This window comes from Amblyomma maculatum, chromosome 4 (assembly GCF_055883805.1).
Source record: "Amblyomma maculatum isolate TAMU_Amacu chromosome 4, ASM5588380v1, whole genome shotgun sequence".
Lineage (NCBI taxonomy): Eukaryota > Metazoa > Arthropoda > Arachnida > Ixodida > Ixodidae > Amblyomma > Amblyomma maculatum.
Genome location: NC_139347.1, coordinates 37,762,084 through 37,776,077, shown reverse-complemented (window position 1 = coordinate 37,776,077; position 13,994 = coordinate 37,762,084). Strand labels below are relative to the sequence as shown.

Here is a 13,994-nt window from a genome sequence, read left to right as displayed (position 1 = left end):
GATATATGCTTTTATGTACGTCTGCATATGCACTCACAAAGCCCTTTTAGTAGGGCACGGACTTTCAGCCTGACCATCAACGTGCTCTTATGACTGCAGCCTGCTATTATCAAACTTTGTTTTTATCTGTAGACAATGAGACACCATTCCCGATCTAAGAACGTTTGAAGTTCCTTTCATCTTTAATCGCATTGTCTGTACGGCTTTCGTTGTTTTCGCGGTGCTTTATGCAATGCTAGCTCAAAGCAGGAGTGCGCGGACTGGCGTCTCGCTATAAAAACAAAAAAAGTGACTGTACTCGTCTAAGTGCAGTTTTAGAGCTCGATGCATGGATACGCTATTTTCCTAGCGGTTACAGAGAAAAAAAAAAAAAGTGAGAAGGAAATTCTGCAATAAAATTCGTTATTGCTTCCTAGCCGGCCACGGGACAAGAAGTATGGGCCTTGCCATCGCATACGCGTATATGCTAAAATATCATGCTATACCTGCGAAAGCGTTGGTCTCAATAGACACCAAGGACACATTTGGAGATGGTTAGACGCGCATTGCAGCCCTCTGAGCATGCTAGCACATTCAGACTATAGGATGTCTCGATGCATTCGAGACACCCTAGCTCAGACTAGCTCAGATGTACGAGGGACGCCCTGGGGCGGCAGTTCGCACCCTATCCGGAATCGGAATGTGGCGGACGCTACAAGAGAAAATAAAACGAGGCACCTGCCGGTCGGTGAGGTCTTAGAATGGCCGACGGCTTGGATTAGTGGAGAAAGCTTCGCTAGTTTTATACAGGTGACGGTTTACAGTCATTCCAACACTGGTTGGACATAAAGGTTGCGACGAACATACAAGCCTCCTCACGGCACGCTTGTGGGGATCACCTAGCAGGGGTGATCGCGGTCACAATTACTTTAAGAGAGCTAGAGGAGCGGCGACGGCAGCGTCCGGCCTAGGTGAAATTTGCGTTCAGCCCAGCACGTGCCGAATGCACCTTGTCTTTGGCACGCGGCTACAGCTGGCCACGCGACTCGCTTCAATGCCAGTATGAAGCCTATATGAGTAGGGAACATCAGACGCACCGGCAACATGAAATGCCCTTGTGGTTTACGTAGCATGTCACGAAACACCATTGCTCGTGGAATTAGGAGGACATGTTTATATGGGGTGGTATGTAAAAGGTAGCAGCTTATGCATTTTAATTGGTTTCTAGCTAACGTCAAGAACCGATTTCCCTAGTAAGGCATAGGGACTTATCACGACTGAATTAAAACAAACTGCTGCACCACGGAGGCACTGCTCTTAGCTCTTCTCACCTCCTCGATTCCTCTAATATTCTCGCTGCCGGCCTTTGCTACCTACCACTGTCATTTATTATTGGTGTACCCAGTGTATGCGCGTGAAAGAAATGTGCTAGGGCGCTTGGCAGGAAGGGTGTCTAGGCAGTGCGGCCTCTGCCGTTTCTTGGACTTGATTCGCGCTTGTAAAGCAAGCTGCTGTGCCTGTATATATATTTAATATGCCTTCTCCCACATCGTCACCCCATCATGATCTTCTCCCCTTCCCCAGTGCAGAGTAGCAGACCAGATTTTAATCATTCCAGCCAACCTCACAGCCTTTCCTTTCAATAAATCCATCCATCTATCTACCGCAGTCAGTGTTGCCACTACAACCACCGTTGCGGATGCCTACTCATTATAACAGGTGAGAAAGGTCGCGATGCCGCTTCCTCCGTGCATGCAGATGCACACAGCAGTCCGGCAGAGAACACGGGAAGACTACGAGTCAGTTATTCGAAGGAGGCACGTGAACACTCACGAAAAGGCAAGGATGTTCTTCAACAGCACATTCAACTGCAGTCGTACTCTACCGGAAACGGACGCCCCCGTTGTCTGAAAGGAAATTAGAACAATCGGATCTGTAAGCGATGGCACACTGCGGCCGTGGTCACTGGCTACATCAAGGAAACAACAACAGCAACAACAAAAATAAATAGCTCGTCCATCACTCAGAGATTTTCATCTGCAGTTCATTCGGCGAATATCGATCATGCGCCGACGCGTCATTAAACAAGCAGCGCATGGGCACGGCTGAATATTGTTTAGTCTTCTTGCTCTGTGCGGCAAAGTTGTCTTTCGTGTTCTAAATGTCGCATTTATTTGCTGCTGAGTTGCTGCTGAGTTGCTCCTTAAACGGTGAAGATGATAAAAAATAATTACTGTAACGTTTCCTTTGAATGCGATCCGCCAGAGTATTTTTATGCGACGTGGAAAACATGACTAGAGTACAGCAATAGGTGGTGTTACGATCCATTCAGTCGCACTATCACTGTATCACTATCAGGCGGTGTGCCGTCGGTTGTAGAAGGCGAATGCAAAATTAAGTTACAGTACAGAAATAGATCTGCGCAATTATTACAAACATGCTTGCAGAATGGAAGGCACTGGTATTTCAGCCGAACAAAGGTGCACTTAAATTTTCCCGTGCAATGTACGTAGAATATTTGAAAAAGCGTTTTCTTTCATATATTTGCCAGCACAAACGAGTTGCTGGGTTCTTTCCCAAGTAGTACAGAAACGTCATCAATGTTAACAATGTTTTGTTTAAACGTTACTATAAATGATATTGTTGCGATAGCAATACTGCGCCAGGTTTCGATCCGTCGCGTGGTCCCGGCAGAGGCCACGCTTGACCTTGAACAGCCGAGGAGGAACAGGAGAAGAAGAAAGAGAAGGAGGAGAAGAAGAAGCGGTGAAATTTTGGGGTTTTGCTTGCAACCCCCAAAATTGCAAAACTGCAAAACTGGCTAGTTAAATGCAAAATTCTATTCTTTGGAAAACGTCACTACTGTCTAAGTCGCGGGAAAAGCTCGAGCACAAAGTGCGCCAAGCATATTTGTAATGTTTCACCTTTAAGGTTTTAATATTAATAATACAATAATGGTTAAAACACATCTTTAGCATAATTTTTAGCTTCAACGCTAATAAAGCATTAACGATGGAACATACTACGCAGTTTGCGAATCTAACATCACCATAAGGGTCCACTGCAACAGGCAATATTATTGCAACTTGCACGATGATATCATAACATTCTAAAGTTCAATGTTCGCACTTATCGTCGGCATCACCATAAGGGTCTACTGCAACAGGCAATGTTATTGCAACTTGCACGATGATATTATAACATTCTAAAGTTCAATGTTCGTACTTATCGTCGGCATGAGACCACGGCCCTTAACGTGTTCTCTATATAGGAAGCTTTAGCATATTGAATAACCTTGTCAGCTGAATTAAGAATGCGTGCAGCAGGCGAGAATCTGTCGTAGCAGTGCATTTTTGCCCATAAGCCTTGCCTTTGATAAATTTCTTCAACTGGGCCACAAATCCTAGATGCTGGACCTCAGTATATCAACTTTCAAGATAACTTCGGCGACTATGTAGTCAAGTTTGTATGGAAACCGGAGCCAGACTATCAAGTGACCGTTACCGGTTCACTGTCGATGTAGAAGAGGTGTTGCTGCTTTTCGGGGTCCAAGCCATCGACGCCTTTCAGCAGAGAAGAGCTCCCATACAGGAAGTGCGGGAGTGATACGACGATCGGCACACCTGCAAGAATTAACCGAAAGAAAAGCGTCGTTAGCTCTGTTAGCAGTGCTTCGTCGGCGCATTCAGACGCTGCTGTCATATGGCTTCGGCTTAGGTTTAGTTTATAAAGTTTAACGTTCCAAAGCGACTCAGGCTATCAGAGACGCCGTAGTGGAGGGCTCCAGAAATTCTTCCGGAATGTTCACTGACACTGCACACCACACGGGCGCCTGGCTTAATTTTCGCCTCCATAGGAAAGTGGACGCCGCGACCGGCATTAGATACCGCATCCTTAGGCACATAGGCACAGAAGTCGAGGGGCCTAACGACTGCACCACTGCGACGGGGCAGAATGCGTCTTCGAAGCACTGTTACATGAATGCTTCCGCGATGACGAGATAGGAGAACTGTAAGTGTCACTGAGACATTTTTTGGTGCCAGTGATAAAGCGGGGGCATGGCAACAGGGAGCCTTTGCAGGACGTTTACAGGACCATCGCAGCGCGCAGTTTTTAACAGGCATTCACACTATACTGTTATGTTTGTAGAGAATAGGTAAGGCTACTGGAACGGGTTCTAAGGCTGGGACGTCAACGGTAGCGTCGTTAAGCAACAGTCACAGCTGTAGCAGCCCTGCGCACGCGCTCGTACACAACTGTCGTTTGCGTTGTTGTATCTACGGAGAACACAACGCCTATATTCCTGGAAAGATGATTTGTCTAGACCACATAGGGAGGTTCACGTAAATACGGGGCGCTCTATGTTAACAAGCATGCCTGGGAACGTAGAACTAATAGGCACATTTCAAACGCGAATAGTTTTGTGCAAGTGCTTGTGAATGGTATGGCAGCAATGTGACATGCCGCTTTCCTATCTCTGAAAAACTAAAGCGGGGTGATGTCATTTCATTCGAATTCTATTGAATTCTGGTAGTTTTTGCGCTTGATTATTACTTCATGCCTTTGCTGATGCGACCGATGAGAAGTGAAGTGCCGCCGATAAGAAGTGCCGATAAGAAGTGCCGATTATAACGGCATAGAAATGAACGAAAATAGTTTTATCACGCAGCCTTACGTTCACTGTGTGCTTTCCATCTTAAAAGCTTCGTGCCCAAGGCGTTAGCTCTCAGAAATAAAAATGCGTGGAAAACATTTGTTCTCGTTTTCCACTTGTACATGTCAATGGAAACAATTCACATTTGAAGTAGCATATGTGGTTAACGAACTGTTTGATGACAAATTGCAGAAATGAAGCATTTTTTTTTATCCATTGAAATTCCATTGCGACAGTGAATGGCAGACATTTACAGCACGCTGCTCGAGGAGCAGCATGTCAAGTTCACAACTAATGGGTATCGCTTAGCTGCAGAGCAGAATGAAAAGAAAAGCTTGGGGACACTGAAGCTCCGCGTTTAAGGATTTGACGCGAGATCGTAATGACTTCCGTATGCAGCTCTCAATCACTGTTTGTGTACGTGCACTTCAAACCTCGCTTAAACACTAATCTCTTAATCTGTGCCTCCATTATCTCGCACACACTCATTGGAATACAGTCATACGCTACGTTTTATGAAAGACTACCAAACAGATTTAAAGCCATTCTTTAATCAAGCCAATCCGTACGAACGTGCCGGTGTGGGGTGGCTTGTCTGCCTTTGGATCCATAAGTCCCAATAGGTTTAATTTCACTCTCAAAATTGTTACCCGAGTTGCTACCTCCTGCCTTGTTCGGTGCCAACGGCTTACGCAAGGTTGGCAGCATTGGTGCTTTTATCTTGACATTTACAAACGCGATTTACCTGGGCTAACCACGGAAGCGATCCTTCGTAAAGTCGCCATGTTGGACAGGTTGTGGTCATCACCAAATGTTGGCAATAATCGTAAGGTTGGTCATGTGGCACCGATAAGGGTGCACTCACCGTCTTGAAGGGGTCCGAAGTCGGAGACTCCCGAAGGCAAGTGCTTACGGGCTCCGTTGTAGCAGGCGTTCTGGGGAGATTTTTTATCGAAAAGCTCGGACGTGACAGCGAATCGGCGCGTGTTCAAACTGCCAACCTTGCTGTCCGCTACGTGATGAAGGTCGAAGGTGCTGCAAAAGAATGGGGGAAATGAGGCTTGGTGGCTCGGGGGGCTTGCGGAAATGAAAGAAGTTTGGCGATCAATCTAACGGGTTTCCTTAGGCGACAACTATTACGGCAACAATCTAAAGCAGAACGAATTAAAGGGGAGGCGAATAACAGTGCTGGTCAGCCTTTTTTGCAGACATGCTGACGGTCACGGCAAGCGTTGGCACACTCTTCTAAAGGCTAGCCTAGATGACTCGACCCCTCAACCTTTCTCTTGATTTTGTGTCACCATAAGGACAGTGCCAATATGCAAGCAAAAAAGGCGTTCTACACGACTTCCAACATCTTTATATATGGCTGCAGCGATTGAAGAATGATATTCAACTGACCGCACTATAGACTACCTCACCGCCGATCCCTTCTGTCGAGGAGCAGAACTTATCTCCGAGTTAACAGCACATTTGGACAAACGGGCTCCTGCATGCCCTTAGTTGACATCGCAGCTGCTGTATCTTCCTGACTTTCTTTAGTGCCACACACAATCCGGTCTATCATGGGATCCCACGAAATCTTTTTAAATCGCGACAAGTGGATGCCCACTGGCTTCTTTTCTGGCGCGCGAATGCATGCTCCCAAAAGTGCTCTCGTCTAAACGCGGTTGAGACGCTTACCGTTTCAAGTCCGGGATGAACACAGTTTCGGAGTTGGACGTCGATAACGGAGGGCGAACATTGCCAACTGAAAACAAAGCGCAGAGAAAAGCTCGTTCTGATTTCCTTTTGCGACATGAAATGCGCGAACACAAATGTAACAGTGTGAAACTTATAAGGCTGTGCCACTGGTCATGTTGAGAATCATGCAACATTGGAGGAAGGTCTGTGGCTTAACAACAAGCCTGTTAGGAATCTGCCTTAATATCACTGAATACTCGGAATTGCAGATGATAGGGCGATCTGTAAATATACCAGTAACTTTTTCTGAGTGGCAAATATACTCACACGATCCTCGAACCTGGTCACAGAGCTCGTCAGGCCAGATGTTGAGTCTCCTATTTTGTGAAAACAGATGCTCGTGTTAGTTTAGGTCACATGGATCGCAGCCCTTACACGAAGTGCACATTCTGGGAAATTCATCTGCAACGCTGTCGTGCAGGGCAAGTCTAAAGCGGCGAGAGCAAAGTGCTAAATCTAAGTGAACTGCATAGCAATAAACGAAGTAGCACAGCGAATACCAAAAATTATATTTCAGCTTTCTGTCAAAAATAGCGGAAGCGAGACAACACAAATTTCACAACGGCAAAATACTGAGTAACAACCTATTGCCCATCCTGTACGTTATTTTTATCTATATTTGTCTAGTACACTCTTCACAACTCCGCGAACATAGGAGGATAGTCGACGAATTTGTTCGAACTTGCCTTTTTCCGTCCACAGTGTCCAAATAATTTATTCGTGAAATGTCTCCCTCTCCAGTAAACATCGTTAGCAGCTGGCTAAAAGTGTCGTTGCGCTGCAAGAAAATAAAGAAAAAAGAACGAGGAATGGTGGGGTGAAAGGAAGTTGATGTACCATAAACGTAACATAGCCATCGACCGTTTACGTAACGTAAATTCGATTCGCTCCTCTTCGAACAAGAAGAAAATTATTGCTCATTAATGCTATCGCTCAAGGAGACAGTTCAGCGACCACTCTTGGGTACGCCGATAGCAATAAAGAACGGCACAAAATAATTCAATGCATTTTGCTTCGCTTGTAAGTAGGTGAAAAAAGAAGAGCTGCAATAGAATGTGGGCTGCCGTTGTTGCTCACCGACAAAGGAGCGACCACGCGCTCGCAACATCGGCACTCACCGAGCTGAGAACGAATGCACGAAGTATACATGTAGAGAGATTCTGGAACTCCTGAGACGCTGAGTTGCTGAAGGAATGTCTAGACACCGCTTAAACTTGACACTTCATTCTGCAATTATGCATTCCGATGGAGGCAAAATGCACAACTGTAGAAGTTCGCATGCTGTTCGCTGTAAGAAGTTATGGAACTCCAGATGTTGAACTTAACCCTCGGTCCTCCACTATCTTTGGCAATTGGAAACCGGTTGAGGCATCCACGAAAAGTGCATGAGGCAATTAATGCGCCTTTTATTTCCTCTTGAAACACTTAGTGCATTTCAAATTTACGACGAATGTGGCTGTTTGCACAGTGCAATCCATTAGGTCCGGAATAGACGCGCGTTCTTGTAATATTACGTAAGATGTCGGAAAATTGCAATGAGATGACATTTTTTGGTTTACACACTCGCATGGGCGTACGGGGAGGAAACCCGCTCTGAATGACGTGAGCGGCCCGTGGAGGCTACTTCGGCAGGTTTGGTGACGTCATAGGTCGCGCGAGATTTCAACTGACGTCTATAACGCGCCCTCGCGGACTAACGCCAGGAAACTTACGTGCGCATGTGCTGAGGGGAATTTTGCCAAAAGGCAAGTTGTGCAGCTGCTAAGCTTATTTCTTAACTGAATCGAGAGGACGAGAACATATCTTTGCGCAGATGTCGCTGTTAACGGCCTGACGCAGCAGTCCGCGCCTCCCCTTGCGGATCCTCATTCACGCACGTGCACTCTGCCGCTCGTAGCACCGTATACCGTCATATCTACCGTACGTCAGCTGGCCTTTCATATAGTCTGGTAGGCTATGCTAATTAGTATGTTTGGGATAATACAGGCAAAAATTGAAAGATTAATAACATACGAGTGGCAAAATGCACGTACGTGAATGAGAATCCGCAAGAAGAGGCGGGCTGTCGCGTCATGCCGTACCGGCACCGTACTACGTATAGTAGCTTCCAAGCCCGTGATTTTGCGACAACGCCGGAGAACGGGACATTTAACGCTATGACGCTAAAATTAAAAGAGATAAGTTTACCACTTTGGCGCATTAACGATCGCGCTCCCGCCAGGTAAGGTCGGTCTGGGCGGACGAAAGCGACAAGAACTGTAGCGCTGGGAAACGCATATTAGGAACGAAACTCTTTCCGCGAAACTCTCTTTGCGCGCCGGGAAGAACAGGGCACCGAACCGGAGGAGAACATCAAAGCGAACCCAGTGTATACCGAAACGGCAAACGAACTTTGGTAGGTCATGCCCATGGTGGCTACGTGCTCCTGTTGGATCGGCGACTGCCTTCATTCGGCGCTAGTTTTGGGGCGCAAAAAATGGATAGGCGCTGAATTGTTAGTTTTCGACGACACCTTGAACTCGCTGTCAACTTGAATGCGAACCTACACGAAAGCATTTCCTAAGAATTGAGAAGGCTCAGAACTACCTCACTTCTCGGCGGGCACCTCAAACGCGCTCTCTACTCGACTTCTTTTTGCGTGATGTGACAATATGACCCCCCCGGTGTACTGCACTTGGCTCTTCCAATAAGGTAATAAAGCTTTCAGGTCCAAAAGATGGTCAGCAATCATCACGAATATGAGCCTAACACCGCAGCATCCACTTGAAGTCTTACTGACTGGTCTATACCATATGGATCGCAGTGAGAGTGCGTTACTGTCAGTGCGAACGTGCAGATAGGTTCAACTACCCGGGTACGGAACGCCAGAGCTGGGAGTGAAAAATTGCCATAGTGGCAGGTTCTAAAACCCCGCAGAAAATCAAATGTGAACAAGAGAACGGAAATTCCAGCGTGAAAACAAAAACATGTTAGTTGCTGGAGAGAAAATAACAAATTAGGTTGAACAACAATTTTCAAGGGCAGTCTCCGCACATTCGAAGATAAATTAAGCCGCAGAATATTGAGCTTACCCAGGCTCAAATCTTCTCATTTAGCTGCTCCTACTACAATGGCTTTCTCGTCGTCTCAGTTGCTGCTAACTGTAAGGTTCGTCGCGTCGCTTCCTTTTTTTTTCTTTTTTTTTTTTCATGTGTCATTTATTGTAGGAATGTCCGCAAGTTGGACAGAAACGAAGACCACATTTTTCACTTTATGGAAACGTACATCATTCTTCTAAAGAGCGTGTTTACAGAGAGCGTCGGGGACATCCCGGGGAGTGAATGATACATGATCCCACGAGGAGTGCGGCGGTGTCAGATTATCAGATGCACTTGTGTTAGCAGCTGGCATCCGGTCTGTTTTGGAAGGCTCACGTTCCCATCATCGTTCTTGCGCGTGTCTTACACGGTGTGATGCAATCGGAGGGTAACTGTACGAAGGAGAGTGAGGGACCCTGATTGACGAATTGACGAATTGCTTTTATTGACGTTTGACGAATTGGAAAAGCTCCAAACTGATGTCGCGGCGAATTCTCATTTATGTTTTGATTGTATGTACAGAGATGATGGAGAATATTTTCGCCACTGCACTGATTTCTCTTGTCGAATTGTCTGAGGCTATATGGGCAGACCTATATGTTCGAGAAGCCGCAGAGAAAGTCCGCAGTGCGGCCAGAAAGCTTGCCCAATGCAAGACGTTTTAAATACTGTGTACATATTTCTTGCTTATAAATAATTTGACTTCCACCGCTCTTGAGTTCCTGTAAAATACGCAAGTCCGAAGAAAAAGAAGACAACCGGAAAGAAGAACAAGTCTCAACTCTGGTAATACGTAGAAAATACACGGCCTTCTCCAAAGCTTCCGAAGGTTAGGTGCTGTAGAAAATAACGTTGAGAACTTAAGTGCTGCAGATCTTTCTTTTGCTACAATGAAGGACTTAGCCTACGAGGAACGCGGCAGGCGGAGGAAACTCCGCCTCAAATTCGACAACCCAGGTCTCCGGTGTAGACAAAAGCAATAATCTCATCACCCAGACGTCTATGCGGACATCGCGGCGGTTTGAAATACTCCAGCAGCAGCCGAATGAGGATCGCACTAGAGTGGCCTCGCTCAAGGCCGCAGAAGCTGTCGGCCACTGCGTAACGGTGCGGAGCAAGTCCGCGAAAAGAGATGCGTATGTCAGTCATTTCACTCTTTATCACCTATCCCTCGTTCCTTCTGATTTTTTTTCTTTTTTTGTTCCCCACGGCAGTTATCAAGGTCGGCTTCTTCGAATTCGTCCAGAAGACGTCAGCAACAGCTGTCCGTCGCTCTCCAGCAGCTACAGAAGTCACCCTTTGGCGAAGTTGCAACGACGACTGAAACTGACAGCGTAGCATACTTGAAGGAAGGGGCTTTTTTGAAGGTCAAAACTGCTTGTGACAACCAATCGCAGCTAGGCTACAAGGTGCGACGAGATAACACCAACTGCATTACGCAAACATACATGAACATGCACTATACTCGCTAACTTCTCCAGACGCGAGCACACACATAAGCGCGCGTCCAAGTGAGTGAAGTAAAAACAACAAAAAAATGTGCAGAGTGCAAAGAAAACCAATGACAGCACGCGAAATTTAATGACATCCTTTTGTGACTGCTAGTCCATGTCCAGAAAGCGTACGTGTTTAAAAGGGCGTGTTTTTGGAGCTCAAAAGCTTTGTTTAGGAACCACAGGCATGCTGCAGTGCATAGTTCTGAATTTGGGTGTAGATAACTCATTTTGCTTAACTGTCACAGGCGTATACGAGTTGTAGACAAAATCTTTGACAGCGCACGTCACCTGAGCTTAAGCGAAATGTTACGAGTGGCACCCCCGTAAACTTGCATAGAAACGACTGTCACGTATGTACTGTCTCGTAGCAAAGATCGTAGCTTTTACGGCCTGCTATCTGAAGCGACGACTACTACACATCGTTGACGTGAACGGCGTGTAAACCTGTAGACTCAGCTAGATGCAAGTGTTCACAAGTGAAGTCTATTTTCGTCGTCGTTTATATTGGCGGCCGTGAATTTGTCCAATCCTTGCACTGGCTTCAAACCGCACACGTGTCTGCAACGTTATATATATATATATATATATATATATATATATATATATATATATATATATATATATATATATATATATATATATTGCGTGTGCGAATCGTTTTGTTAATATGGTAATAAAAGCAAAGATTTAAAACTGTAACCAAGATATTGAGTGCGTCACACGGAAATACAGCGCGTTCGGGAAAACCCACAAAAGCGGCAGTGTATCTTTTTTTTTTTTTTCACGACTGCAGAGAAATAAGTAAGACAGAGGCTGTTTCAATTTTGGTCGTATAAAGACAAAAGTTCGAAACATCAAGCAATTTTTCTTTTTTTTTTCGTTATACAACCCACAATCATCCGCGTTGATTCCATTCCAGTCGCCCCATTCGTGTACACTTTGTCAGCACGCTGCTGATGGGAGCGCAAACCGCTCAGAGTGAGAACAACCACCTACCCCTGCCATGTAGGCGAATCGGCCAGCCGAGCCTTCAGGCTGGTTCTTGAGCATATCGATCAAAGTGCGGTAGCCCTTGTGCAGCAGGCTGGCAATGTCAACGTTGCCAGCAGCCGCTTTGCCGTCGGCGTTGCCCTTGCCAGCGACGGCAGCCAGCATCATCAGCACGTCCGGGTAGCCTTCGAAGCTGAGCTCTCGCACGCTACGCGTCAGGAACAGCTCCTGGTTCAGGCTGGACAGCACCATCATGCCCAAGCTTCGAAGGAGTATGTTTTGGCTGCTCAGCAGGTGCAGCGTCGCCTGCGATGACGATGATTGGTTGATTGATTGATTGATTGATTGATTGTGTTTGCCGCATGATGACCTTAGTAGCCTATGTGCCATTAAACCAAACTCAACTGAATGAATGAATGCATTAACGATGGCCGTAAGCACCCTGCGAGTATAAAAAATCGTAGCAGTAACGACATGGTTACAACGCCAACTCGCGCGAAAGCACGGTCTACTCAGTGCAATTTAAGAATGACCCGCGGGCCAAATTTTAATATCAGCCCGGAGCAAATTTGGGTGTGACCATCGAGCGAACTGGGCCCGGTCCATCATACTCGGATATCAAGTTTGGTCCACTTTGGCCAAGGTCAACTTTCGTGTGACCCGGGCCAAATTTCAGGAATGGCCCGGACTAACTCTGGTGGTGACTATCGAACTTAGCGCGCTCCATATCCCAGCGGTTTAATGTAAATGCACAGTATTATGACTATGCTTGGCTAAGTGTTTTAGCGGCTGCTTCATATCAAGAAAGAAAAGATTTTGCCTCAGATTAGTGTTTCGCGCTGAAAGAGCGACACACGGACAAACGCGAACAACTGCCGAGCTAAATGAAACACCATTCGCATAAACACCTGCCCAAAATGTCCCGCACATAACACCGGATATCAAACGATTTCCAGAGCATCTATCCACTCCCGGGGGCAATGTTCGCGGCATGAAAACCGACGAACACAGTTTATGGGCCCGACACTGAAACAATTGTATCCGCCAAGTGCTTTCCAAATGTTGCGATAGACATGGATGTACGACTCGCTACACCGGCTGCGGTGTACGCAGTCTAACTCCTCGCTGAAGCGATAGCGGGCAACTGCGTGGAGAATGTCCACGTCCGTCTCGCTAGCCACTAGTACGTATTCGCTAGATGTATTTTTCTCCAGCCGTTGCTCATGCCGAGGCTGCACAGCGCTAATAAAGAAGTTACTCAAGTTAAAGCATCAAATGCTTTTTTCTTTCTCCCAATCTCCTCAATAATTCACGAATGTCGTCCGCAAAAATGCATTCATCATCATAATAATAATAATAATAATAATAATAATAATAATAATAATAATAATAATAATAATAATAATAATAATAATAATAATAATAATAATAATAATAAGCATCATCATCATCATCATCATCATCATCATCATCATCATCATCATCAGCCTGACTATACCCACTGCAGGGCGAAGGCCTCTCCCATATTTCTCCACTTAAACCGGTTCTGTGCTAGCTGCATCCACTTAACCCCTGTGAATTTCTTCCCTCATCCGCCCACCTAACTTTCTGCCGCCCCCTGCTACGCTTTCCTGCAAAAATGTATTCGTATCATAAAAAAAGCCTTCACCACACTGGGTATAGGAATAGACATGGACCAGGAGCGAGTAACTGGCCAGGCGCCCTTAGCCAAGCTGATGCAGTAGCGAACCCGCGCCGCTCGGAGCAGATTATAGGCCGGTGTACAGCTAACAGGTGGCGCTACATTTAGCCAGCATAAACCATCATATCTGCTTTGTTCGTTTTTCAGGTCCATGAGCTCCAACGTGTAGTACAACAGTCGGCTGACGGGGCGGGAAATTTGAAGCGTCAGGAAGCGCCATTGCATATTCAGACCGCTGCTCTGTCTTTACGCTGGAGAAAGGCACTCTCGTCTAACCGGTACAGACAGCTGTGTGGGAGGCGCACGCGAAGGCGGCCTTGGCGATCAAACATCATTATGAATATGAGAACTGG

General features: G+C 46.2%; 1 protein-coding gene across 3 annotated transcripts in view; it reads right to left on the bottom strand.

Moving 5' to 3' along the window:
* Positions 1–13,994, bottom strand: part of LOC146190744 (scavenger receptor class B member 1-like) — a 61,080-nt gene that overhangs the window by 5,838 nt on the left and 41,248 nt on the right. For all 3 annotated transcript variants that reach the window (XM_084601123.1, XM_084601121.1, XM_084601122.1), the window contains exons 6-12: positions 11,946–12,245; positions 7,063–7,154; positions 6,644–6,693; positions 6,317–6,383; positions 5,499–5,668; positions 3,484–3,602; positions 1,813–1,886 (exon numbers count right to left, since the gene is read on the bottom strand). In XM_084601123.1, coding sequence (XP_084457249.1) covers positions 1,813–1,886; positions 3,484–3,602; positions 5,499–5,668; positions 6,317–6,383; positions 6,644–6,693; positions 7,063–7,154; positions 11,946–12,245 — 872 coding nt within the window. The remainder of the gene's footprint in view (positions 1–1,812; positions 1,887–3,483; positions 3,603–5,498; positions 5,669–6,316; positions 6,384–6,643; positions 6,694–7,062; positions 7,155–11,945; positions 12,246–13,994) is intronic.